Here is a 27,139-nt window from a genome sequence, read left to right on the forward strand (position 1 = left end):
ATGTTATATATTTTTTAATTCATTAAGAACTTATCAATTCCTTCAATAGAGAATTCTACTAGCTGTATTCGGCCACGCGTTGCTACAGCTTACTCTGATTAAATGAAAAATGAACATTAGCGTTAGAACAGATTTGTTACATGTTTAAAATTTTATGAAGCAAAATTGCAATAAAAAACATTGAAAATGATAAATTTTATAAGCTGTTAAGAATAACGCTATTCGCCTTAAGGTTTAGTATTGAGTTGATTGATATTGTATTCAATAAATGGTGCTGCCATTGTGGCAAAAAAATGTAAAGGAGCATTTTACATGTAAAAATACCTGTACAGGTATATAAAACACGTGCATATTTGAATGCAACGTTGTTTCAAAATTTCTAGGAAATCGATGAATAATTTAAGAAGATTTGAAATATTGACCAAACAAACATTTACATTTTGTTCATAAAGATTAAATCAATTTAAATTGTATTTATCAATTAAAATTTTGCGGTTCGATAAATTTTTATTCCTGCCGGATTTCTATTGTGAATTGAAACGTAGCTTTTACAAAATGGGCTATCTACAATTTGCGGTACCGTTGCTCTACGTGCGGTATCATTTGCACGCTATTGCACAAATTCAATTATCAAATTACTTTAGTTGGTTGCTGCACTTTACCCTCCAACTCTACTCTTATATGTATGTTTTCATTATATCGGGTATAGGAGTGGTAGTGTAAATATCAACGTGACTGTTGATAATGATATCGTTGCATTTGAAATTGTCGAATCTATTGAAAAATTATTGCATATTGTTAAAGAAATGTTTTTCTCGGTTTTTCAAGGATATAAAAAATATATCTTTCAGTTTTTATGTAAATATTAATGTTTTATTGAAAAACACATCAAATAATCATATCCCATTCGTTTTAAATAAATTTCTATAACAGTAAATAACAAGTTTGTAGCAAATAGGTATTCTTGAGTTAAAATAAATATACGTTAATACCATTTAATATAATATTACAGTTATTACAGTTATTAATATATATTTCAATTGATTTTTTTCAATTTTTTTACACAATATACCTTTTTCATTTTTTTTTAATTGGGAAGGATTATTTTGTATTTCTTTTTTGATTATCTGTATGGCAATCGCATTTTTTAAAAATCTCATACAGTTTTGAAAACATGTTCTCATACAGTTTTTAATTGACAAGTTTAGAGCAAGTAGGTTTTCTTGAGTTGAAATAAATTTATGTTTAAATATGTATACTTATTACGGTTATTTTATCATCAAATGAACATAAGTTCATTTGATGATAAAATCTATGAATATATCATATATATCACGAAGATTTATTGTGTTTAGGAATGGACTATATTTGTCATTTATAGTCATTATTCGACTTGATTCCAAACAAGTTTTCATCAATAATTACATCAGTACAGTTTGTCTCATTATGTCCAAAATAAACAACTTAACCAAGAAAATTTACGATTTTATTTATTTCATAGCAAAAATTATTTTATTTTTACATTAAACGTACAATGAAAATTAAACATACATATATTTATGTTAAAATCTTGTTTATGTATTTTTACTACTCAATATAGTATTTTATTTTCAACTTATAAATTAGTAGTTAACATATATATTCACGAAATACTATTTTTGGTTGATTTATTTTCAGGTATTTTGTTTAAATAATTTGATATATGGGAAATATGATCACTTTATATACGTGTAATCACTGTATCACCATTCTACCCATAATTGATCACACTTCTGAAATCTTCGGAACTTATATGTATATCATATAATCCACACGTCGTGTGTGAGTTGTGATTGATTTGAGTTAGCCTTGAGACCCTTATGTTAAATATATGTTAGATCCTTTCCAAATCAATTCATAAACTGATTTTCAATTTTAATGAAGCTTATAATTTTACCAGTTATTTTATTCACAACATATTCAAATGTTTTGCAAAAAATATTATAATTAATAATGTACATATATTTGAACACAACTGATTATTCCTGGAAAAAGACGATTAAGGATTAATCAGAGTAAAATGTTCTTTTATATTGACTTTACCAAATGCGGTAACAGGGCAGCAGGAAGGGGATGAGGGATGTTGTGCACAAGGTTTGGCCACGTGACGGTCGCGTGCACAAACTAAACCCGCCCTTACTATGCAATTACTGATGTTATTGCAAAGCTTATTATGTTCACATCGTGTTTACGGACATGTAGATACATGCTGCCCTGGTAATACAACATTAACGTAATTTTTGTAATTTGCGAACTGACATACCTACAATGGAATTTTCAAAAATTCAAAGGCTCTTTTTTTACTTTTATAAACACACTGGACACAAACATAATATGAACATTTTTTAAATATATTTTTAAATAAAAGTTTATAAATTTTCTTACACAAGAAAGTTTGCATCATATGGTAATAAAAGGAACGATCGAGGGAACAAAACGCCAGAGATGAAAGTGTCTGTTAGTTTTCGAAATTTAATGCAATAAATCTCATTGAATGGTATAAAACAAGTGTTTTATTAAAAAAATCAACGCGTCATTCCACAAAGTTAATGCCGAATCAATAAATAATATATAATTACGTACGTGAATCATGCATTCACCCTTTATTGATGGTATTGATATGCTAAATGACAAAATAAAACACCGTATTAATAACACGATCTGAGGACGTATTCACTGAAAAGCACATTGTTTCCTTGATTAGCCGGCTCAACATCACCCCAACTGATTTTTTCGCTTTCATATGAAAACAATTGAAACGCATTGAATATCCAAATATTGTGTTAAAAGCTTTGATCGACTCTTGGGAATCACGAATGTATTGTTTTGCCACGAAAATTATTTTCAATAAAGAGGAACTACCTACCACAGTGGTTAAACCGTAAAATACCGATTTACGAATCAAATTTGATGCTATTTATCAATAGTACTTACTATACATGTATTGTAAATATACTGTAAGCTATGATCTATTTCAATTTAAATTGATTTAATTATAATACAATATTTAAATGCGCTTATGGCAAGTAACACATGACATATTATAATGCATTATGGTTACATTTTTTCATTTTTTTTTCGTGCATACTACACGTGAAACACTTTTCTCATTAAAAGCACAGTTAACTTCGTGGGTAATATAACACTCTTCTTTACATTCATCGTTCACTTTGTGTGATACCACTTAAAAACACTATTTCATATTTACGAATGAAAAGAAGAGTGTTACTTTCCTTATCATTCATCATTCACTTTGTGGAATACCATTTAAAATCTCTTCTTCACAACTAGCGGTTTCGAAATAAACACTTCCTCATCAGGTCAATCATAGGCATAGTATTCCGAAACCAGCAAAAGTGAGGTAGATTTTTTAGTGGGATTAGTCAGTGTAAACGATAAATGATAAGGAGAGTGTTGTATTACAATACTACAAAATATATATATACACATGAAAAATGCTTTTAAATTTTTGATTCCGATTATGTGTATAAAAATAATAAAAATAATTATGTTACTATTATACTCGTAGATACATACCTGTAATTATAACGTATATAATATATGTACACTTGTAAGCGTTGAACGAAGGTGAATTGATATGTTTTATGATTATATCAATTTTGATGATTTTTTTATTCATTTATGCATCTATATTAATTTTTTTAACTGATTTTCCATGATAGATTGCCATGTTTTGGATTTGATACATAATTGATCCCTTATTATATAATTTCATTTTTGTTGCAATGTCTCTAACTACGCTAGTAAAAATAGTTTGAATGCTAAATTATTTTATAGATCAAATAACCTTACAAAATAAATTATAAAAAATGCATGAGGTTTTACATGACAAACCATTACCATCAGTATAGCTTGATTCATACCAGTTTAAAAGGTCTTGTATTTGAACTGTATGTACATATAAGGTTTTTCCGGTTTTTACTGCGCACGTTTTCAGAAAGTATGAAGGCAGTTTTTGTATCGCGTTACCATGTACTTTGTTCATACAGATCGCAGAGTACACTACTTTACCATAATATCATATTCTATTTGTAAATACAAGTAAAGTGATGCATTCGAAATGTTTATAGTGCGTATGCTATTTTATAAATGTGTTAGCAAAAAAATAAATCGCCAAAAGTGTATTTGTATGAAATAATATAAAGGTTTTATTTATTATTTTATTTTACGTGGTAAATACCACTGTTTCTTAATATGTATCGTGTCATGTGTTTTGATGCATTTAGCATCATTATTAAATTCTGTAAATACCTTACGGTGTTCGATAATTATGTTGAACGCATCGAAACACGTGTCTCAATAGATTTTAAGCAACAGTGGTTTTTACCAGGTAAAATTAAATAAAAAATTAACGGATATAACCACAAAGTGGTCATCGCTGTAACAATGAAGAAATATTTTTTTTTGAAAAAAAAAAGTGTTAGAACCGGTTCTTTTTTTAAATTTTTTGTAAGGTATTAAATATTAAGATATTAAAATACAAACTTATTTGTTTCACACATACAAATAATCTCAACGCACCTTTATCTTCTAGTTCTTCCTTTTTATAGATCCGAGGATCTGTCTGTTTCCTTATCCTTCCTGTCTCTTGTGACGTGGACCGCCTGGACTTTTATAGATAATGCTTATCTCAGTAATAAATTATTTCCTTATTTTCACATTTCAACATTTATCATACATCGTGTTGCCACGACTTTATCTCAATGATTGCGTTTAGACTGCATTTAATCTAATCGTTAATATTGTATTTACATAGATTGATTTAAATTTGACTTTAAAAAAATATTTTAATCGATTAGGATCTCCGATAGAAAATATTTTTTATTTTGTTCCATAATCGCATTTCGACTGCATACAATCTAATAATCTAATAGTTAATACTTTATTTAGACTGATTTGCATTCGATTTAAAAATATTTTAATCGATTAAGATCTCCGATAGAAAACATTTCTTATTTTTTTCCAAAATCGCATTTCGAATGCATTCAATCTAATAGTTAATAAAAATCTGTGTTTGATATAAAATAATACATAAATTAAAATGGAGTTAAATAAATTAAAATGGACTCGAAAAATCTGTGTTTGATTTAAAATTAATACATAACTTAAAATGGAGTTCTACAAATTAAACGCCAAATCAATATATAATAGTTAATATTTTATTTAGACTGATTTGCATTCGACTTAAAAAAATATTTGAATCGACTAGGATCTCCGATAGAAAACATGTTTTAAAGGAAAGAAAACATTTTTCTGAATAGCTTGTGATCGCGGCTAGGAAACGAATTTGTTTCCAACTCGAGTCCGGTGGTATAAAGAGAAAAACAGAATACTAACAGCGCGAACGTAACGTACTTTTCGGGTATTGAATGATTCGAAAACAGCACTGTGAAAAAATTAATTCGGAAACGGATGGCGGTAGCTAAGGGAGGCGGGAGCTTCAAAAACTTTGGCGTTCCAAATAATAATAATGGAGCTTTTTGGCATTTTAAAAGCGGAAGAGGAAATTTGAATAGACGATGTTTTTTGTATGAGAGTTCGCGTACTGCCAAACTTTTATGCCGGGATTTTTACCGAAAAAATGCTTTGTTTCAGTCAAATGCCAAAAGCTCCGCGTTTTTTTTCCTGTGAGTTGATTTTAAAAGTCACCCAATAGGAGCCATTGAATACGACGTATTAGAAAAGAACTTTGTTCTTTAATTATTGAATAATGCATTGTGTCTGTGTTTACCTTTAAAGGTGATGAGGATGAGTATGGAACAAAACAAAACATTCTATTTATATCAAATATTTAAGGGTAAACACGATTTTTTTAACAAAATTTTCTGACCATGTACAGCTTTTACGACCGTCATATATTGTAAAATGTTTTACATAAATAAACGGGTGAAATAATAGGCCAAAATAATTTTTAAAAAAAATTTACGCGTTTCTCAAGAATATGGCCTCACATACACGTGGAAAGAGTCTCTGCTTAATAAAAGTTTTCCTCATTTCACCATAGATGGTTATTACAAGTTTGGTGTTACAAGTTTGATCAATATATTTTTATTTTCGATTTTAAAAAGATGGCTGTTGTGAACTGTTATGTACAGCGTCATGAAATCAATGAAAAATGTAGGAGTTTTGAGTTTCAAAAATTTGATGAGTGTGGTTGTCAGTCATGGGTTGAATCTGTGAATGTTTACAAGTGTGTAAAGTGATCACTTAGCATATGAAGATCGTAAGCCCTGTAAATGCCCAGACTTCCATATTATTATTCATCTATGTTGAGATGTCAAAAAATAATGTTAAAACACCATAGTCGTTTACATTATTAAACGTTTTTAATATTAAAGCACTTACCTATCGATAATAACAGGGTCTGAAGGTGTTTCGTTTCTGTTTCCACAACTTTTTTTATCACAGCATCGACTGAAACAACGAAAAACATTTAAAGTCAGCGATACAAAAATAATAACGAAAAGTTTTAAATTATTAGTATATTTAATAAAGATGTTCAAACAAGTGAACGTCACATGTTTTATAAACGGAACTATTAACTAAAAACACATGTGAACTCATTATGAATCAATGTCACCGATGTCCCATTGGAAGAAGCTATAAACAACCATGATTGCACATCTCATAAAATAGTATCAATAATGAAAAGTGTGAAATTTGTATCGAAATATTCTAATTTTAATAAATTAAATTTAGCACCTATTTTGATAAAATAACATTTAGAATGGTCAAATTTCATGTGTTCAAACTATATTATATATATATACTACAGCTTATATATATATATATTACACATTATATTTTCATGGTAATAAATTACAAAATTAAAATATAAGTTTGTTTTAAAATCACAATAAATATTTTATTGTAACTTAATAATAATGTCTACCGGTTTCAATGCTAATTGCTTCAAGCCTGATTTATACTAAAACACTTTCTACTCAACAATATTTTTTTTTAAAAATCGGCCGTCAAGCAAAAGAGCTTGGGTAGCTCTACCGAGACTCTAAATTGAGAATTAGCAAAATGTAAATTTGAATTCTAAAAATATTGTGAATAAATTTTAATACTAAAATCAGTAGAAAACGGTTTTCAAGCTATAAAACGTACCTTATTGTAAATTTTAAATATAAACAAAAATAGAATATGATATGATTCTCTCACGAGTACTAGAATAAAAATATAAATTTATTTCATTGATTGACTTTGTGGTAATATCAATCCATTTTCGATTTGAGTTTTATTTGGTAAATTTTAATTCTGTCAAATAATAACTAACTAACTAACTAACCACCACGTCACTTCCCCACAGGGGTAGACAGAGAAAATAGAACGCAACAACACTCTGTCTTGCAAACATTCTTCGCCTCTTCCACGTTCATGCATCTCCTCATACATACCCTCATCATCTGTCATATAATGATTTTCCATAACTTTTCCTGACGAGCGCATTTCAACAGCGTTTACTTTGCGTTCATCCTTCCATGTTTTACTTAGTTATATATTAAATATTAAAATCAAACACTGATTTTTAGAGTCAACTAAATTGTATTTTATTATCAAAAAACTTTTAACCTTAATAAGACTATTATAATAATCAGCTTTATGCATTATGTAATTCAGCCTTATATCTTTTTAATAATTCTGCCATACATCAATTTTTCCACACATTCGTTTGAAGGAACGCATTTTTAATATTTTTAATTAAAATCGATGATATAAAAAATACCTTATTTATACCTACTTTACTTGCGACTTCAACATGAACGCTTAACATCCTACCCCTACAAATCTTCCCCTGCCCTCCGTCCCTCACCCCTACAACCCTCCCCCACTCAGGCCCCTGGGAGGAGCGGCTCCCCCGGGAGTCTGTCCTCTGCCTATTCACTCAATGTCTTTGCCCTTCGTGAGGGCTGGCCGTAGAAAGGGAACGCTCTTAGTGCCATAACAGGGAATACCAATCGACTGCGCGCAGTAAATCATACGAGGGGAAGTGATCTTGCAGGCCTTGCAAATTTAGAGTCGAGGTAAAAAATATTTAAAAACATTTTTCTTAAAAAAACAAGAAATATTTGTGTTTTTATTATTCACACAAATATTTCAATTTCGTACTATTTCTGTGAGCCTAAGCGACTCATTGTTAGAAATAGGTATCAAATTGTGGTAGTGGGTTCGAACCGAGAAACTCCGACAGAGAGTCCGCGACACTCACCACGGGACTACAACCCAACACAATTTATTATTTATAATTACTCGTTCTAAATTAAACCCTGAAGAAGGCAGAAGAAGAAAACAGGTTGTTGCCGAAACTAGTTGGTTGTTAATAAAAATGTGAGGGGATAAAAAAATACAAAGTATTTTTATTTCTCAAAATAATATATGAATATGATCCACAAAATTAATGCTTTCAATATTAAAAATTATTATTATTCGTTTCATTATATTCAGTAATACAAAAACCAATCTCATTAAAACACAGACATACATTCACATACACGTGTTTTATTAGAAAAACGAAATTAAATGAAAGAAAAATTAGTGTGACCAAACCTTGTAACAGCATAACTAAAAAAGGTATCAAAGGCTCTATTTTATACTAATTTTAAGTGATCAAATGAATACCACATCAAAAAAAAATATTTTAAAAGGGATAATAATTCGTAATAAAAATTAATATACGACTAGGTTAATTACAATCTGAATTAAAATATGTATTGAGAGTCTCTGCTTCAGAGGACTACTGTCATAAAGTCGAAGCCTTAAAGTTTCGGCCAGATATACCATACACTACCTGACCCCAGTCTTCACGGTGAAATACGGAATCCTGCATGGTGTAGGCATATCAAAACTTTATTTTTCTATAATATTCGGGAATTAAATATTCAGATGCGTGTATGGCAAGATGATGCCCTGAATTACGTATGAGTTGAACGTATGTACACACATATAGAGCGTGGAGTAAAGAAGGGCAGTAAAATGTAATGGTTCCGAGAATAGAGGTTTATGATCCACCCTCTTACTACTCGAATTGATCACCGGCAATTAAAATGATTCCGTGTTTGTATTGGAATGTGACATTTAATTTATGCAATAATGTGTTTTAACATTAAAATATGTATTGCGATATGGCAATTATCGTATTGCATGTTTCGTACTATTAACAATTTAAAAATAAAAATGTCGAAAAATTCATGAATTGATTCGGCAGTACCACTTTTTCTTAAAACTTAATGTGACGCGTGTTCGATGCATCCCGCGCCTGAAAATGATGCGGAATCCATCGAAACATGTGTCACAATAGATTTTAAGAAAATGTGGTTTTTACCAAGTTAAACATGAATTAAAAATAAATCAAAAAAAATTGCGAAAAAAAAAATAGTGTCACGCCATTATGTCCTTGCAAACATTCTTCGCTTCTTTCACATTCATGGATTTTTTCATACATTTTCGCCTGTATTTCCGACTCTTGAATTGTCCACTTTCAAGTATTTCAAATATGTGACTATATCAACTTTTCCTTAGCTACATATTATTACATATACATATTCGTTCAATCGTTTTTTCTTCACTTATTCGATTCATATGTCCAAACCATCTCATCATACCTTTATCGATAGTACTTATCTCAGCCTTTCATTCACACGTTTTTTCTTTTAAAAAAAACGCTAGTATGTAGATAGAGTTATTAAATATCATGTTATCCTACAAAGTTAATAAAAAATTAACGGTATTAATAAAATTGTAGAAAAAACTTTATTGTAACATTGTTAATAAACGTGTTTCTATGGATTCCGCATCTGAAAGGGTTGAAATGATAATGTAACACAATAATAAAATATATTTGAGAATTTCACTATTTTGTGCATATCAATGTCCACCATTTTACATGAGAATTTTTTTCTTCCTTTAACAAAAGCAGATTAAAGTTAAATTGTTGGGTAATATATCCAAAATTAAAAAGGTTTATTGGATTGAATTCTACATTTATTAATGTATATGTTAATACGTGACGCGTTTCGTCTTATTAAGACATTATCAAGCAAACGAGTGTTTGATGATGTCTCAATACATAATACATAAATAAAATGTAGAATTCAATCCAACAAACCTTGTTTAATTTTGGATATATTACCCAAAAATGCGATGTGGAATTCTACCAACTGTCTGCAGTTACAATAAATGGTTCAAGTTAACATTCCTCACAAGTATTCAAATAATTATTTAACACTACCGAAACATAATTATTTCCTACTCTTTTGTACATAGGCACATATCCACCATTTTGAATCTGCCATTTTTTCTTCTGTTAAAAAAAAAAGATTGATGTTAACATTCCTTGAATTTCGTCATGGTTGGTAGCCGAGATTCATCATTGTTGTCACATTAGCCACACGATATAACACAAATAGCGTATCACTATTTTTGAACACATTGTATTGTATTAATGCTGTTTGTACATAAACATACCTGCACATGACTTCGTGCGTGAGAAGGACGCGGCACATCTCGGGATTTTTGTCCTGTCCCTCGTACATGATTGGCTGAAAAGATAAAGAAAAATCCAATGATTAATGATCCTGCGTATCAATGATAGGGGAGAATGTGCCCACTGTAGTAACCGTGGGGGATCCCTTATATTATATATTAAACATATAAAAAAAGAAACAGAATATGCAGCATGGGCACACACACACATATAAGACAGATCTCCTGGTTCCGGAATATATACATAAGATTAGACGGGGATCAGGACCGTCGAGGCGCTGTTTAGAGCTACCCAAGACAAGGATAATTACTCTCAAGTGAAAGGCGCGTCAGGGGGACCTGACATGACACGCACAGAAGAAGAAGAAGAAGATGAAGTATGAATTATGCATGAATGTGCAAATGACAAAATATGTTTGCAAAGGCGTTCTATTCTCTCTGCCTACCCCTGCGCTGAAGCGGGAACATCCATGCTTGCATTAACTTTTGAAACTTGTATATATGCATTAGTCTAGGATCTCTTTTACATCGGTAGAGTAATGGCAAAGGGGTATATCTGTCAAATTTTTCATTTTCTAAGTTTGTTCCACAAAATGTTTAAAATAGTGTATTCCATAATCTGGCAAAGGGATATAGCTGTAGTTGAAATACTTTTTCAGTTTTATTGAGATATGTACATATAAATATACATTTAACAAATGAGTTATTTAATTTCACAAGTTTGTTTTGATCTCCTGTAAAATTTGGTCTGAGACAGATACACCCCTTTGCCCTTACACTACCGACATTTGGGTTCAATTCAATAAATTTGGAAGTATGGCTGATTGTGGCCCCATTAGTTCAGAAATTAGAAAAGTATAAAATTTACTATAATTTATTTTGACTCCTAAAAATCGAACCTTGTACGCATTTATGAAGGCGGACACATGTGTGTACTTATTTTTTTTTTTTACAAAAATGTTAATAAAATTAGTATATAACCACTCACCGAGATTTTTACGTCTACCGGTTTCGAGACGTACCCGTCTTTTCGTCAGGACAATCACTAACACAGCATGCAAACAATACTACCCTTCACCACCATAGCACCATTTACACACTCAAAACTACACAAAATGTCTAACACATGCGATTTTTGGTCGACCCGAAGACCAACATGCACTATAGTTTTCAATACAGACATGCGTTACGAGCCGAGGTTAAACGTACATTAAAATTAGGCCTATAATCGAATCAACTTATATACTTGTAGGATGAAAGGAGTGGGCGGGGTTCGAATTGGATATTGACGAATCGTGTTTAACCGATGTCGAATCAAACAATGGACTATATGTAAAATTTATTTGGTTGTTAATTAGAGGAATATTATTTTTAAGTGCTTTCCTCATATAAAAAAATCTCCATATTATTTAGTTTTAACCCTTTATTATTAGTGTTTAATATTTTTACTCCCGTGTCTTTTTTTAATTACATGTGTGTAATTTATATTGAAAAAACGTTCAATCGACTTTCCAACTAATCAAATTTCCAATGCACAATAACCTTTAGATTGCCTGAATAGGGGTTCTATCTTATAATGAATCAATGTGACTGTCACATTAGCTTTATACCGACGTATTCTGGCAAATCCTTTTCAAGTGGTTGTACGTAGTTCCTTCATGTGTGTTGGCTCACCTTATCCTCCTTTCAGGTGTAACTCGTAAAATGTAATTACACTTTACTCAGATCATTAAATGGTTCGGAAATTCGCCACTTGGGGATCTGGTGAACGTTAAGCGGCCAAGCAGAGGTGAGCAACAGAATGAAAATCGTATTCATATTTAAAGTAAATACCTGCTCTAACAATATTATGAAAAAATCACACCCTAACATAAAAAGTTTTAATTATAAAAAAAACACTCTTTTACCACTTGACTAAGTGGTAAAAACAAGTATTATATTTATTGAAATATGTAATATGGTCTCAATAAAAATGTAGTACTTACCTAGTTTGATATTTTGAATTTCATTCAATTTAATTTATTAATAAATATGCTGTCAAATTATACATATATATCGTCCTTATATACCATACGCGAATAAATTTAAGACCACACTCAGTTTTTTTAAAACCAATTGTTAAACCAAAATAATTAAAAAAAAATGATACTGGCATGAATATGTAAATGTCCGCCTCCGTAGTCTAATGGTCAGCACGCTCGGCTACCGTTCTAGAGGTCCCGAGTTCGACTCCCAGGGGGGGAGGGGTCAAATAAATATAAGTGATTTTTTCCCTGTAATATTTTTTCAATATTACCCTGGACTGGTACCTGAGGAGAGCTAATCACTTTTCCTTCATGTGTTAACGATCAAGATAACACTGCTTTATATATATGCAGTGCCCTATGCACCATTGGAGTGCGGATAAGGGTTAGAAGAATAAATATCTGAATTCTGGACCAATGGGTCAGATTTTTGTTGCTGTTGAAAATCGTAGGTTATTATTTGTTTTATTATTATTATTATTTCTTATAATTTGAAATTTTCTTTTATTATTTGTTGTATTTTTATTTTTAAAAATATAAAGTTTGTATCGTATAAACTTAGGTGTTGAGAATTTTATATGTTGAGGATACCTTACCGTTTCTATAATCTGACATTGAGTACGAGACAATGAATGGATTAGGTATATTGCATTTAGCCTTTGTGCGCGGTGGGGCACTCGAAAGGTCAAGTTAATATTATTCTAAACTACTAAATGTTCTGATAGCGCATTACTTAAAATAACATTAAAATATCTTTAGTTATAGTAAACCACAAATACTACTGCTACTACAATCATCACGCCGTTTCCCGAGTATGGAAAGCACTCTAAGCTTCCTTTATATACATAAATTAATTTCTGACATTTCTTGAATGTTTTTCGCAGATACTTTGTGGCACATTTTATTAACTTTAAAAAATTAAACAACTTTGTTTTAACCACTTATTTATTAAAAGTACACTTTAACCTACCGGTTTCGACAAGAAACCTTGTCATCATCAGGGTTCATTAAATTCTAAAACATTAAAATACTCACAATTAATTACATTCCCTTATCAAAAACTTCCACACACTCCGCAAAAATCCCAAACAAGATTTATTTTATTTTAGGATTTTTACGGAGTGTGTGGAAGTTGCTGATAAGGGAATATAATTCATTGTGAGTATTTTAATGTTTTAAATGTTTTAGAATCTAATAAATTCTGATGACGACAAGGTTATTGTCGAAACCGGTAGGTTAAAAAAGTGGTTAAAACAAAGTTGTTTAATTTCATGACGATATTTGACATAACCAGATTTTTGACACTGCATACTTTTGACACCACCAGATTTTAGGTTTTGATTGTTTTGATCGTGCCAAGTCGTTTTTGATCTTCCTCGTTCTTTTCTCTCTTTCAAATTTGCCAAATAAACGTTCTTAGTCATTCTCTCGTTATCCATATGTCCATGCTGCCCTAAATAACTTTGTTTTTAAATATTTTCAGTTATCCCTAATTCATATTTATATTCTTTTATAAAATTTCCATTTTAAATTCCGCTTTACATCGATATTTCACACATTCATTAAAGGAAACACATTTTAATGACGTTCATTTTGCTTTTATCCTACTTTTGCCTATACATCAATTCGCTTCTATGCATCAATATCGGTACTAGCACTTCTTTGTGAACCGCCAGTTTACCTTTCATGGACATATTTTTTACTTACAATCGCTCTATTTAAAGAACAATTTGTTATATTCCTTGCATTCCCTGCATTCACCATTTTCTCAATGTCACTATCCACTTTTTCATTACTTAAGAACAAGCTTTTCAGATATAAAAATCATTGCATTTGCTCCAGGCATTCATAACGTATGTTAACCGTACATTATTTAACATCTTTCTCTCTTTCAAATACCGTGATCTTGAGTTGACTGCAAATAAATTAAAAAATCTTTTTTTAAGTTGAGTATTTTTTTACAAAAACTGAGTTGACTTTTTTGAGAGGCATTATCGACCCTTATTGAAAAAAGATTAGGTAAAATCCACATGGCAACAAATCTTCTTTTATTTAACGACTCTCCTTAACAAAACAGCGCAGGGACTCTCCCCTCGCGATAAAGGATTAAGTCTCTTATTAAAGGTAATCCTTGCGATAGATTTTTCCCTGTTTAATTGAATATGTAATGGAATGGCTTAGTGGCCTTTGTATCGAGAGATATTCGGGGATTCTAGGAGACTTAGTGGCCAACAAGGGCAAGGGTGAGGAGAAATGGGGCTACTTGGGGCAATATGCTCACTTTTGTACTTACATGTGGCTTATTCAAAAATTAATACTGCAGATGGGGTGCTTGCAAGGAAAAAAATATTCGAAAGATAACAGGCGATTTGCTATCAAACTACACAATTTTTATGACAGTCTTATTATTAATATCCCTATAAATTACCCCTAAATAAAATTCGTGTTTTTTGGGTGACAATATTTTTAAACCCTTAACCCACTCCCAATGGTGCCTAGAGATCTGCATCGTTATCTTGATGGTTAATTGCATGAAGGCAAGGTGATTGCCCTGCGTTTCTTGTACCAGTCCAAGGTGACTTTGAATAAATATGATGTTTCAAAATCACCCAAATTTATTTTGATCTCAATCAATAATAATTTTTGGGTTTTAAATGTTATGTTTAATAATATTTTCGAACTTCAAATTACTTTGAATTGTAATTAAGCGCTGTTTCTCAAAATACTTAGATATACAAAAAAATCACGACGTTTGTGAACACAAAAATACCAGCTAATCAAATAACCATGACTCCGCTTTCCCGCAGGAGTAGGCAAAGATAATATAACCTCTACACTACTTAATCTGTTTTTGGAAAACATTCTTCGTCGTAATTATACGTCAATAATTATATTTGTAAATTGGTTTAATAATAACACTGGCCAACAATTTACAACTTTTATTTTGTAACTGGCATGAAAATACCTGATCTTTATGGACTTTGCATAGCTGAATTCAAAATCGAAAGCAAATAAATGTATCACGTCAGATATTTTAGTTTTGGATATTTTTTACTCTGATATTGACTAAAGTTTATATTATTATTTGTGTAAAGCTATATATAAACATATGCTATAGTATTCAATATTAAAACGTTTATATATTTCCACTTTCACTCTAATTTTAAATACTTTTTTTGAATCCCTTAGACCTTAGACAAAAACATGTCTAGATACCAACCATTACTATACAGTTTCAACGTTTGGTTTCTATACAAACAATAATATGACTGTAACACCAAAACTTGACGTGATACAAGCTTGTCACTATATAGACTTTGAATAAAAATGATTAACTAAGTCCAAATCAGTCATTAAAATTTCAGTAACATAATCATTGTTGGCCCGTGTAATTTAATAAATAAAAGCAAATATATTATTTGCAATATATTTGTCGTTAGTAGTATGTCAATCTTTGAGCCACCTAGAAGGGTATGATAATGAAATAAACAGCGATTTTTATATTTTGGTTTAAGCATTTAAAATGGAGAAGTAAATTTTACGTATTCGAATCCGATATGCAGAGATTTCTTAAGCAATTTCAGGTATTTTTGCGCTGTATAAAGTTAAACCCAATTTTCTACAAGAGAAAGTATCAAACAAATTGCGTGCGTTGCAAGTTACGCGAATGGAGACGAAGAAAAATTGCCAGGCAAAGACATAAGCGGGGAAACTAAGTTAGCTCCGGTGATTTACAAGAAAAGCGCTTTGCGGGTCGGCGCGCTTAGTATGGGAACCGAGCGCCGAAGGGTAAAGCTCAAATTAAAATAATACCCATGTATCGGCAAAAATCAAACAAATTTAATTCATGTAATTGAATTATTTTAATCATTCCAGCTACTAATGTATTGTATTGTATTAATATGTTTTATTTTTATTTTTTACTATTTTTCTAGCTTGTTGATAATATAACAAACACAAGATACATTTTTTTATAACTAATGATTAGTGTATTTATAATTTTGTCCGATTCCATATTGTAGTGCTTAGAGCGCTAGGCTACCATACTGGAGGTCCCGGGTTCATTTCCTAAGAGGGTCAAAATAAATATAAGTGATTTTTCAGTATAATATATATTCAATATGACCCTGGACTGGTGCTTACCTATAGCGGAAGGCTGATGACCTTTACTTCGTGTATTTAACAATCAAAATAACACTGCTTCCATACGATGCGGTGCCATATGTATTATTGGGTGCAGATAAGGGTTAGAACAAGTTAATTGTTGTATTAAAATTCATATTCATAAATGGATTCAGCAATTACTTTGTGGTAAAATCAATCCTTTTTTATTTATATTTTACTTGTTAAATTCAATAAAAAAATTAACACTGTAAACATTGTATTATGGTTTTTTATAATTATGTGGAATGTATCAAAATACGATCCAAAATATATTTTAAGAAATAGTGATATTTACCAAGTAAATTTTAATAATAATTAAATACACAAGATATGTGTAAAAAATCACAACTGTGGTTAAAATAGATAAACTAAATTATGAATTTGAGAAAAATTCATTCATTCATTCGAACCCTTATCCGCACCCCAATGGTGCATAGGGCACTGCATCATATAAACGCAGTGTTATCTTGATCATTAACACACGAAGGAAAGGTGATCAGCCCTCCGCTTCAGGTATCAGTCCAGGGTAATATTGAATAAATATTACAGTGAAAAAATCACTTATATTTATTAGACCCACTTCTGGGAATCGAAACCCGGGACTTCCAGAACGGTAGCCGAGCGTGCTGATCATTGCACTACGGAGGTGGACAAATAAAATTAAAAAAAAAAAAAAAAAAAATACTTAATTATTTAGGACGTATAAGGTATAAAAAAGAAGAATTTAAAAAACACATTAAGTAATTTTATTTTTGAATTTTATATGATAGCTTTTGAATGGCTTACTCCTCAAAAAATCAAGGATTTCCAGTGTTTCTTCCGAACGGATAAGGAAAAGTCGAGAAGTTCATTTCCCCCACTCTACAACTCTACCACCTTTGTCCTGACTCACCCCGACACTCCCCTACATTCCCCTCCCTTCCCCAACCCCTGAAGAAGCCGCAAGCGTCTCTAACAAATCAAATTAGCAGGCAATGTGTTTTCACGCCTCTCCTTAGACGGCGCGACGCCCTAAGAAGCGTAATTTCATTTTTAAAAGGATTTCATCGTGTGTGAACAAAGATTTTTAAATCCGATTCAGAGCGATATTATTCAAATTGAGATATTTTTAAGAGAATAAAATGGTATGTTTAAGGGAATGTTTTTTGTAAGCACAAGCTGTTTTCTAACAACTTTCTGAAATAACGAAAAGCGGTTCTTAATTCTTTCGATGTCACATTTTGTCGTTGAAAACTCGACCCAATATTATTTTGATATTTTCATGGTTAAGAATAAATTTAAAAATGTTTATATAAGAGTACTTTTGGTTTTTAATGTTTGACATTTAATTTGTCAACTTTATAAGATGTTTATTTGGTGACTGCCAGTGGGTAATTATACTACTACTAATAATTAAATATTTTTAAATGCGAAACATTACAAAAATAAATAGGACAAGTATTTTTTTAATTGTGTCACATGTGTAAACAAATGTATTGACTACTGTCGCAGTCATTTTTGTTAACAGCTCATCATAATTCTTATCACGTCAATGTGTATTTTCTACCGTTTTGAGGTAAGCGTCTTTTAAAAGACGTGCTTTTCTTCGTTTTTTTAAAGCTTTCACTTAAACTAGCCAATGAAGGAATTTATATATCATAATGCCAGGATTCCCATAATAATTAAAGTGATTTTTCCCCCACAGATTTTCTTATTCTGACCACTTATTTACACCCAATGATGCAAAGGGCACTATATCGAACTTATGCAGTTCTATCTTGATTGTTACTTTAATGAAAGCAAAATGATAAACTCCTGCGCTCCAAGGACCAGTTCTGGAGAATATTCAATAAATATTACAGTGTAAAATGACTTATGTTTATTTTCATCCCCTTGGGAATCGAACTCGGGACCTCCAGCACGGTAGCTAAACACGGTAACCATTACACCACGGAGACGATACCATAGATGGTATAACAATAAAAAAACATCAATGTATTCACGGCACAAATAATTTGATGCATTATTATTTAAAGGATTTGGACTAAAGTAATCCATCACTCTTTTAAAATAAAGCTTCCTTCGATTCAAAACAAAGTCATTTAGGATATCCGCTTGTTTATTTATAAATCGATTACGTGCGAGCTGATCACCAGAACCCTAATATTTGCATAAGTATCGCCCCCATTCATCGCTCTTCAAACAAAATCCGGAGGCCACGTGGCGGGTCCACGTTAGATAATGTGAAATCCCAGCATTACAAAAGTCGCATGCGTCCACTAAGGAGATACGCCTCACACTAAATAGGATAGACGAAATGATAAATTCAAAATGTATCGCCTAAGAACAAGTGCAAACATAGGGCGGTTTTCATGGGAATATTGAGAAAGGGGTGGATTTTAAAGTTTGCAGAATATTTTGTTATTCTGATAAGGATAGATTTATTAAACTGTACAATATAAAACAACTTTGTTTTAATCACTTTTTTATTATTAATACACTTTAACCTACCGGTTTTAACTACAACCTTGTCATCATCAGGGTTCGTTAAATTGTAAAACATTAAAATAATTATAATTGATTACATTCCCTTACCAAAAACTTCCACAAACTCCGTAAAAAATTCTAAATGTACGGAAATTTTACGAAGTGTGTGGAAGTTTTTTGTAAGGGAATGTAACTAATGAAGAGTATTTTAATGTTTTGGAATTTAATAAACCCTGATGATGACAAGGTTCTTGTCGAAACCGGTAGGTTTAAGTGTACTAATTATAAAAAAGTGGTTAAAACAAAGTTGTTTAATTTTATAAAGTTTATAAAATGTGCCACAAAGTATCTGCGAAAAACATTCAGAAATAGATTTATTATCTTATTTTTTTAGAATACCATATTCTCCTTATCACTCATCGTTTACTTTGTGGATTACAACTTAATCAAGATTTATGTTGCTATATTACAAAGTTAACAATTCTTTTAGTATACAAAATTTATAAGTATTTTTTCATTAAATAATTTCTTATAATGTTATTTATTCATTCATCTTTATTTCAAACCTTCAGGTTTTAAGCTTCTGAGGTTCATATGTTTTATACATTATTTAAAAAACAATGTAAAAAATAAGTACTATAGGTGTAAAAAGATATATCGTTTTTATGAAAGAAAGAAGATGGAATCTTAGCTTCCGAAACTGGTCGTCATAAAAAATAAACTTAAGTGGTAAAAAAACAAGTGTTAACTTTAATAATTTTAATAAAGTTTGAGCATCTCAGGGCTTACGACCTGTCATTTCGAAAGCTTGAGTGATCATTTTGAAACTTGATCATATTGAATTAATTTTTGGCACTTAAGTATATACTTTTGGCATTAGTTGTAAAAAGCGTTTATTTATAATTCTCAAAGAAGAGTTATAAAAATTGGAGATTAATAATGTTTATGAAAAATATTGAAAATCAGATTAACAATCTGTAATACTGCGAAAAATCCGATACTTGACTTTTTGATCGAAATGTTTTATATGCCCAATTTTTTATATTTCTTTATTATAAATATCAAGTTCTTTCGTGAGTTTTTATTTCATCATTTATACTATGTTGAAATTGATTAGTTATTATCATAAACCTTAACGAATGTTAAAATTTAAAAAATGCTTTAAGAGGCATCAGGATGTTAAATCCCTTCAAATATTTTTTTTTCGCTTTGGAGTATATTTTTTTGTAATATATTTTTTAAAATCATTTTCATATTAATTATTAATACTAATCTATCATTATAAATATTACGTTTAGAATTTGTCATGAAATGTATTTTTTTAATTATGGTATAAACATTTATTTTATAAACTAATACTCTATGCCATAGGAAATTGTCAAATGCATGTTTTTAAATTGGTCTGTTTAAACAGCATTCAAATCCCAACCAATTATGGCACATGCGTCTGCACTATTTATAATCAGCCACTATCTAATGCCGATATCATTAACCATTATGACGTAATATTGTAGCCTTGCACACAGACATTACCCATGTACAAGTACATACTAAGCACTAATGTTGAACATAACACTATATCAAAAATACGTATGAAATTTCATACAATAGACCTTGCACTGAAAATTATGCTATAAGTCAAAATCAGCCAATATTTGTTTGTTTTTTTCTCCTTAATAAATTAAGATAGTGGTAAGAAATTTATCAATCAGTAGGTTTATTGGGCGTTTTTGTCGATTTAATCGCATTCCAAACAATAACAAGAATAATTTTTCAGTTTCTTTATCATAAAATGCACAACATTTCTTTTTAAAAGTTTTAACGCTCGTAAGATTAATATAGTAAAATATAATCAATAAATTATGTTTTAAAATGTTTTCATAAAATAATTTTTTAAAATCAAGTGAAATAATCGGAATTTTTTTACTTTTAGAGATTCACTTTTAAAAATTAACTGGAACTAAAATTCCCTTTTAACAGCCTATGTCTGGAATGTACAGATCATAAAGATAATCTGGAGTTTTATTTGTTTATTGATTTATACAAACAGTAGTTAACAGATTTTTTTTGAAAAAGTAATGTATGTATTTTTTTTATTATTCACAAAAAAATTCTTTCATACTATTTCTGTGAGCGTAGGGGACTCATTATTAGAAACAGGTATCAAATTGTGGTAGAGTGACTTCGAACTGAGAAATTCTGACTCAAGAGTCTGCGATACTTGCCACGGGACCACAACTCGACACAAACATCACATGTTATACTCTACTTTTGGAAAAGCATAACCAGTGCAGATAGTATAGTTTAGTTTTATAGTATGGTTTAAGTTTCTTCAAATCCTAATTCACATCCCGATGGTGCATAGGGCACTGCATCATATAAACGCAGTGTTATCTTGATCGTTAACACGTGAAGGAAAGATGATCAGCCCTCCGCTTCAGGTACCAGTCTATGGTGATATTAAATAATTATTGGAGGGAAATAAAAATAATTCTTGAATGTTTTTCGCAGATACTTTTTGTCACATTTTATAAACTTTATAAAATAAAACAACTTTGTTTTAACCACTTTTTATATAACAAAATTCAAAAATTTTCAATGAAAGGTTGTAAAAACAAAATTGTTTTATTTTATAAAATTTGAAAAAAAAAGTTTAAGTTTACGTAATTAAAATCAATATTAGATTCATCTTGAGGATTAAATAAAAGTTTTTTAATTAAGACTTTTTATTAAGGGTTAATATGGAACATTCTTAATATATTGTTTTCTGTATAAATTCAAGAAAAACAAGATTTTATGCATTTTCAGGTGAAATCAGAGCAGCGTCGGCAGCTAAAAAGCAGTGAAACTCTCGCTAACACAATAGCATTGTTTATTTAGACTCGCCTACGTTGAACGCTGTAATACTTTATTATGAGTTTTAGTACCGGGGCATCATTTTACACCAAAGCCCCCATACTGGGGAGTACGGGTAATATATCGCTGAAGAGAATTTATGTTAAACGCAACAAATATTACAGGAGCCATAAGCTGCCAGGCCTGTACGCAGATTTATGGAGGTTTTACGGCACGGGGTAAACTTGCCATATTATGTGATCGTTTGTTATCACTTTCCAAATCATATTGTCGCTGATTTTAATTAACAACAACAATAACTACAAAAATACAAACAAAATAACAATATTTTATTCGGGAAGAATCGCTGGTGGTCGATATTTTACTATAATTATTTTGTGTTTTAAATGTTTTAAATGATGAGCAATCAATTCACAAATATACAGACTTGATTCCGGATTTTTAATTTTTTTTTTCAATTTTCAAATTTAATTTAATTTTTATTATCAATTATTTGAAATTCCATCTTTTCTTTTCGCTCTGAAAAAATAATTTAAGAAAACTTTGTATTTATTTATCCATTCGTGGATTTGTATAATCTGCATAAATATTGATGAAACACGTGGTCTGTTTCAATCATTAGTAGGTACATATAAGTGTATTGTATACACACACGCACACACACACACACACACACACGCACACACGCAAACACAAAATACTTTTGAAAACAAGTTGAAACCAACTGAAGATTTGTAAAAAGAGAGTATTAATGTGTCTATGTATGTAAAGTCGGTATACATCAGTTTCAACGAATAGTATTTACATATTGCATTTTACACACACACACCCACATACACACACAAAATACTTTTGAAAACAAGTTAAAAAAGACAGCAACTTAATTACCTACTAGAAATATGAAAAAAAAATTAAATTCAATTGAAATGTACAAAATAATATTGACCGGAATTAATTTTTACCATAACATGGAAGCCCTTTTTTACGGTATAAAATTCTTGATTTATTTGTTGTTGGTACAATAGTGTTGTATATACATAGAAGCTGTTTTGATCACCAAGGAAGATCACAATGTGTTCATATTAACCGAAACATAGACAAACGCGCAGCGTTGGCTTCAAGGGGCAGTTAGTAGGGTGGTTGGTGTGTATATTCATCGTTATTGCCTGTATGAAAGAAGAGTCCCTACACATCTAAAGCCGTAAAAGGAAATTTACTTTACGTGTACGGCATAACCCTTCGCCGCAGTTAGTCTAACAAGAAGCCTTCTCATGGCTTACTCTTTCCTTCAAGGAAAGGGGCGGTGCGTGATGGTACTTGATGAATTAATAAAAAATAAAAAACACAATATACATGTTAGTATTTATATATATATATATATATATATATATATATATATATATATATATATATATATATATATATATATATATATATATATATATATATATATATATATATATATATATATATATATATATATATATATATATATATATATATATATATATATATATATATATATATATATATATAAATATAATATATATATATATATATATATATATATATATATATATATATATATATATATATATATATATATATATATATATATATATATATATATATTTGTAATACAAATTGAAGGTTACACGTGTATAAAATGATGGCTCAAACAATACAAAGTGATTAAATAAGATAAACAAGTACCGTGCGTTGTGTAAGTAGTATTTTTTTATTTTATTTTAAGAAAAGAGAAATATTTGTGTTTTTATTATTTTCACAAATATTTCAGTTTCATACTTTTTCTGTGAGCCTAAGCGGCTCATTATCAGAAATAGGTATCAAATTGCGGTAGAGGGGTTCGAACCGAGAAACTCTGACTTAAGAGTCCGCGACACTAACCATGGGTCCACAACCCGACACGTTTGATTTTATTCGTGAAGAAACATAACTCTCATGAACAAACCCGACAGCGAAATTCGGAACTACAATCGATATATCTCGTTATCTCGAATACATCAAATCACGGACATGTATCTTAAATGTTGGTCAACACAAACCATCATTATCAGTATTACCAATTAAAGCAATAATCAATAACAGTATTTGAATTGAAAAAACATGATATATTTCGCACAATTTTTTTTATTTTTTTTTGAGTAGCTCTCTCTCTCTGTGTGTCTCTCACATTAAATCATTCTTTTTCTTTTTTATCAAGTCTTACTTCTATCACGTGTACATTATTTCAGTGCTATAGTTTGTCTGGCGGTTAACTTTGTTTATTTGTGTAAAAACCACTAAATTAATTTTTAAATATGTATTATCATTACTTTTCACTCTACGCCAATGGCATCTGAGCTCGCAGGCCATAAGCGTCCCGTGAACCGCGACTGTGCTATACCCAATTAACAGGGATTTATGGCCACCAAATAATTAACTCAAAGGCATTTCCTCCTCTTCTTCTTACATCTTCAACAAGCTTAACTTTACACGACTCTCCTTCCTCCTGTCTCCGTACCTCCATACCTCCCGCCTTCGCTCGAAACTTTTACAACCAAGGTCATTATGGAAGAAAAAATACTTGCTTTATTATTTTCTTGGCTGTCTTATTGTAACTAGCTGTAAAACTGGCTGTCTTATTGTAACTAAAACTGGCTGTCTTATTGTAATTATAACGATTGGTGTAATTTCTTATTATTTTCCTCATCCCTACCGAATACTTGAAAATGTTCTATTGCATTTATAATATTTAGCAGAATTTTCCCTTATTTCGGTTTTTTCCGTGTTTTTATTGATAAGATTGGTATTCACTGGGCCCACGATCTGTCATAGCCTAGTTTAGGTGATCACATTATACACTCATAACATTCACCATTCTACCCATTATTGATAACACAACTCAAAGTTCAAAAGTTATATTATTACTTTTATTGACACCTTCTTTCATATGAGAGTTATCGGTACCATCTATGATTGAGTTGAGCTAGATTTTTAACTAAGCTTCTTCCCAATTTTTTTTTCAAACTAGGAGACGCTTTGGTAATCTGATTTTCAACTTTTAAATTAATTTATAATTAAGCATAAGTAAGCCCTTCTATATACCCAGACATACATATTCTTCTTCATTTATGTTGAGATATAACTTCTTAGTGAATGGAGATAAATAACTTCAAAGTGAACAAACCAAGATTTGTGATCAAAGATTTAGACACACTAAAAATATTGTGACGTTTCTATGTTGTCCGCCTTAATAGTGTAATATTAACGGCGTTTGTCTACCATGCTGCGGGTTCCGGGCTCGATTTCCAAAATAGTAAAAATAAGTGTAAGTGTTTTTTTACTCTAATATTTATTTAATATTACCTTTGACTGGTACCTGAAGCGCGACACATTGCCTTCATATGATAAACGATCAACTTAACATTGTATTAATTTGATGCAGTACCCTATGCAAATTGGGTGCTTGTAACATGTGGTGTGGTACTTTAATATAAAAGCAAGTAAATTGTTGGAAAAACATTTTCCTTATATTAAGGGGGATTTTTATTTTAAGGTTTACTCGGTAAAACAATTACTTTTTTTAAAAATCTATTGTGATACTACATTTTAAGAAATAGAATTAATTAATTTATCTACCAAGAAAAAATTAAACCAAATTAAAAATGGAAAGAAATTACCACAAAAAAAACTCTGGAAAAATTAATGAAATTCAGAGGGATTATAATTGCTGGTAATTTTTAAAAATTTGCTTTTTACGAATAAATTTTGCCGAGAATACAGTCAGTCAATCTCGTAAAATCTGCCCTTAACATTTCTATACATCTACATCCATAGGTACCTATGTGAAACCACCCCAATTTCAATGCAGAATTGTTTAAATATCATTACCTATTCCGTAATATTTTCAAACACTGGATGTATTGTGCATCAGGAGAAAACAAAACACAATCAGCTGAGCGCTTATTGGACTGTGGGCGGGCGAGGGGAAGACACGTGGACATCACGTGACCGACACGTGGCAGATTGTCATCGGTAATAAAGTTCGCTACCTCAGAAGATAAAAAAAACTGCCCGCAAAGATGTAGCCGTACTATCTACATGTACATATCAATTAATTTAGGATGATAAAACATTAAAATCAGTATTTTAAATCAATGTGATTTTTAAGCAAATTTATCATGTTATTTTTTATTCACTACGTCTAACTAAAAGGGTTAAATATTTTTTTTAAGTCTTACCTGTTTTGTGACTGAATCGATGAGTCGCACAAATATATCCTGTTCTTGTCTCATTCCTGTAAAAATACATTTAATTAGATATTACTGAAAAAATTATACACTGTATCGATATTTGAGACACTTAAAATACATTTTTTTCTAAATGAAGCATTTAATCAAAACTCAATGCAATAATATATTTATGTTTTATTTCTGTAAATTTTAAAGTACTCTTCATTTTTTTTTAATCAATGTAATCATTACTTTTATTTTTATCAAAAGAAAAGCGGTTAGTTCAGCAAAATACGAGAAGAAACGAGTATAAACATGTGTAATATGGATTTTTTTATATCATTTGATGTACTATAATTACATAAAAAATACAATACATGCAGTAAAAAAATTACAAATTTAATCAAATATGCTATACTTATACTTTAAAAGGAATATAAGCGAAATTTATGCACTCGGTATTATAAAAACTTGTAAATTTTTGTATTTAATTTTATAAATTTATCATTCGTTATGAATGGTAAATAGTGAAAGAAATATGTATGAAATATAATAAAAAATAAAAAAAATGAAATATTGAGTTGCGATCTCCTTAGTAAAATATATTTTAACATGATCCTGTTTTACCCGCGTTTTAAACAAAAATCTCTTAACAAATCATTATGAATTAAAGCTTTCATAACTGTTGCTTCAAATTTTTCTTACTCGTTGTAAAATATACGATAAACACTTAAAAAATATTGTTAGCTAAATAAGTCAAAGTGGAATCCTGAAAGTTGAAAAGTGCTCCTGAAAACTCCACTCGTCATCCCATTTGTCTCATTTACCGCTCGTTGCTCCCCTTGT

General features: G+C 30.3%; 1 protein-coding gene across 7 annotated transcripts in view; it reads right to left on the minus strand.

Annotated features, from left to right (window-relative positions):
- kn (EBF transcription factor knot) overlaps positions 1–27,139 on the minus strand; it is a 134,359-nt gene that overhangs the window by 80,717 nt on the left and 26,503 nt on the right. For all 7 annotated transcript variants that reach the window (XM_088268181.1, XM_088268180.1, XM_088268179.1 and 4 more), the window contains exons 5-7: positions 26,303–26,358; positions 10,531–10,604; positions 6,406–6,474 (exon numbers count right to left, since the gene is read on the minus strand). In XM_088268181.1, coding sequence (XP_088124307.1) covers positions 6,406–6,474; positions 10,531–10,604; positions 26,303–26,358 — 199 coding nt within the window. The remainder of the gene's footprint in view (positions 1–6,405; positions 6,475–10,530; positions 10,605–26,302; positions 26,359–27,139) is intronic.

This window comes from Brachycentrus maculatus, unplaced genomic scaffold (assembly GCF_059751285.1).
Source record: "Brachycentrus maculatus isolate JH-2025_06_01 unplaced genomic scaffold, ASM5975128v1 h1tg000315l, whole genome shotgun sequence".
Taxonomy (NCBI): domain Eukaryota; kingdom Metazoa; phylum Arthropoda; class Insecta; order Trichoptera; family Brachycentridae; genus Brachycentrus; species Brachycentrus maculatus.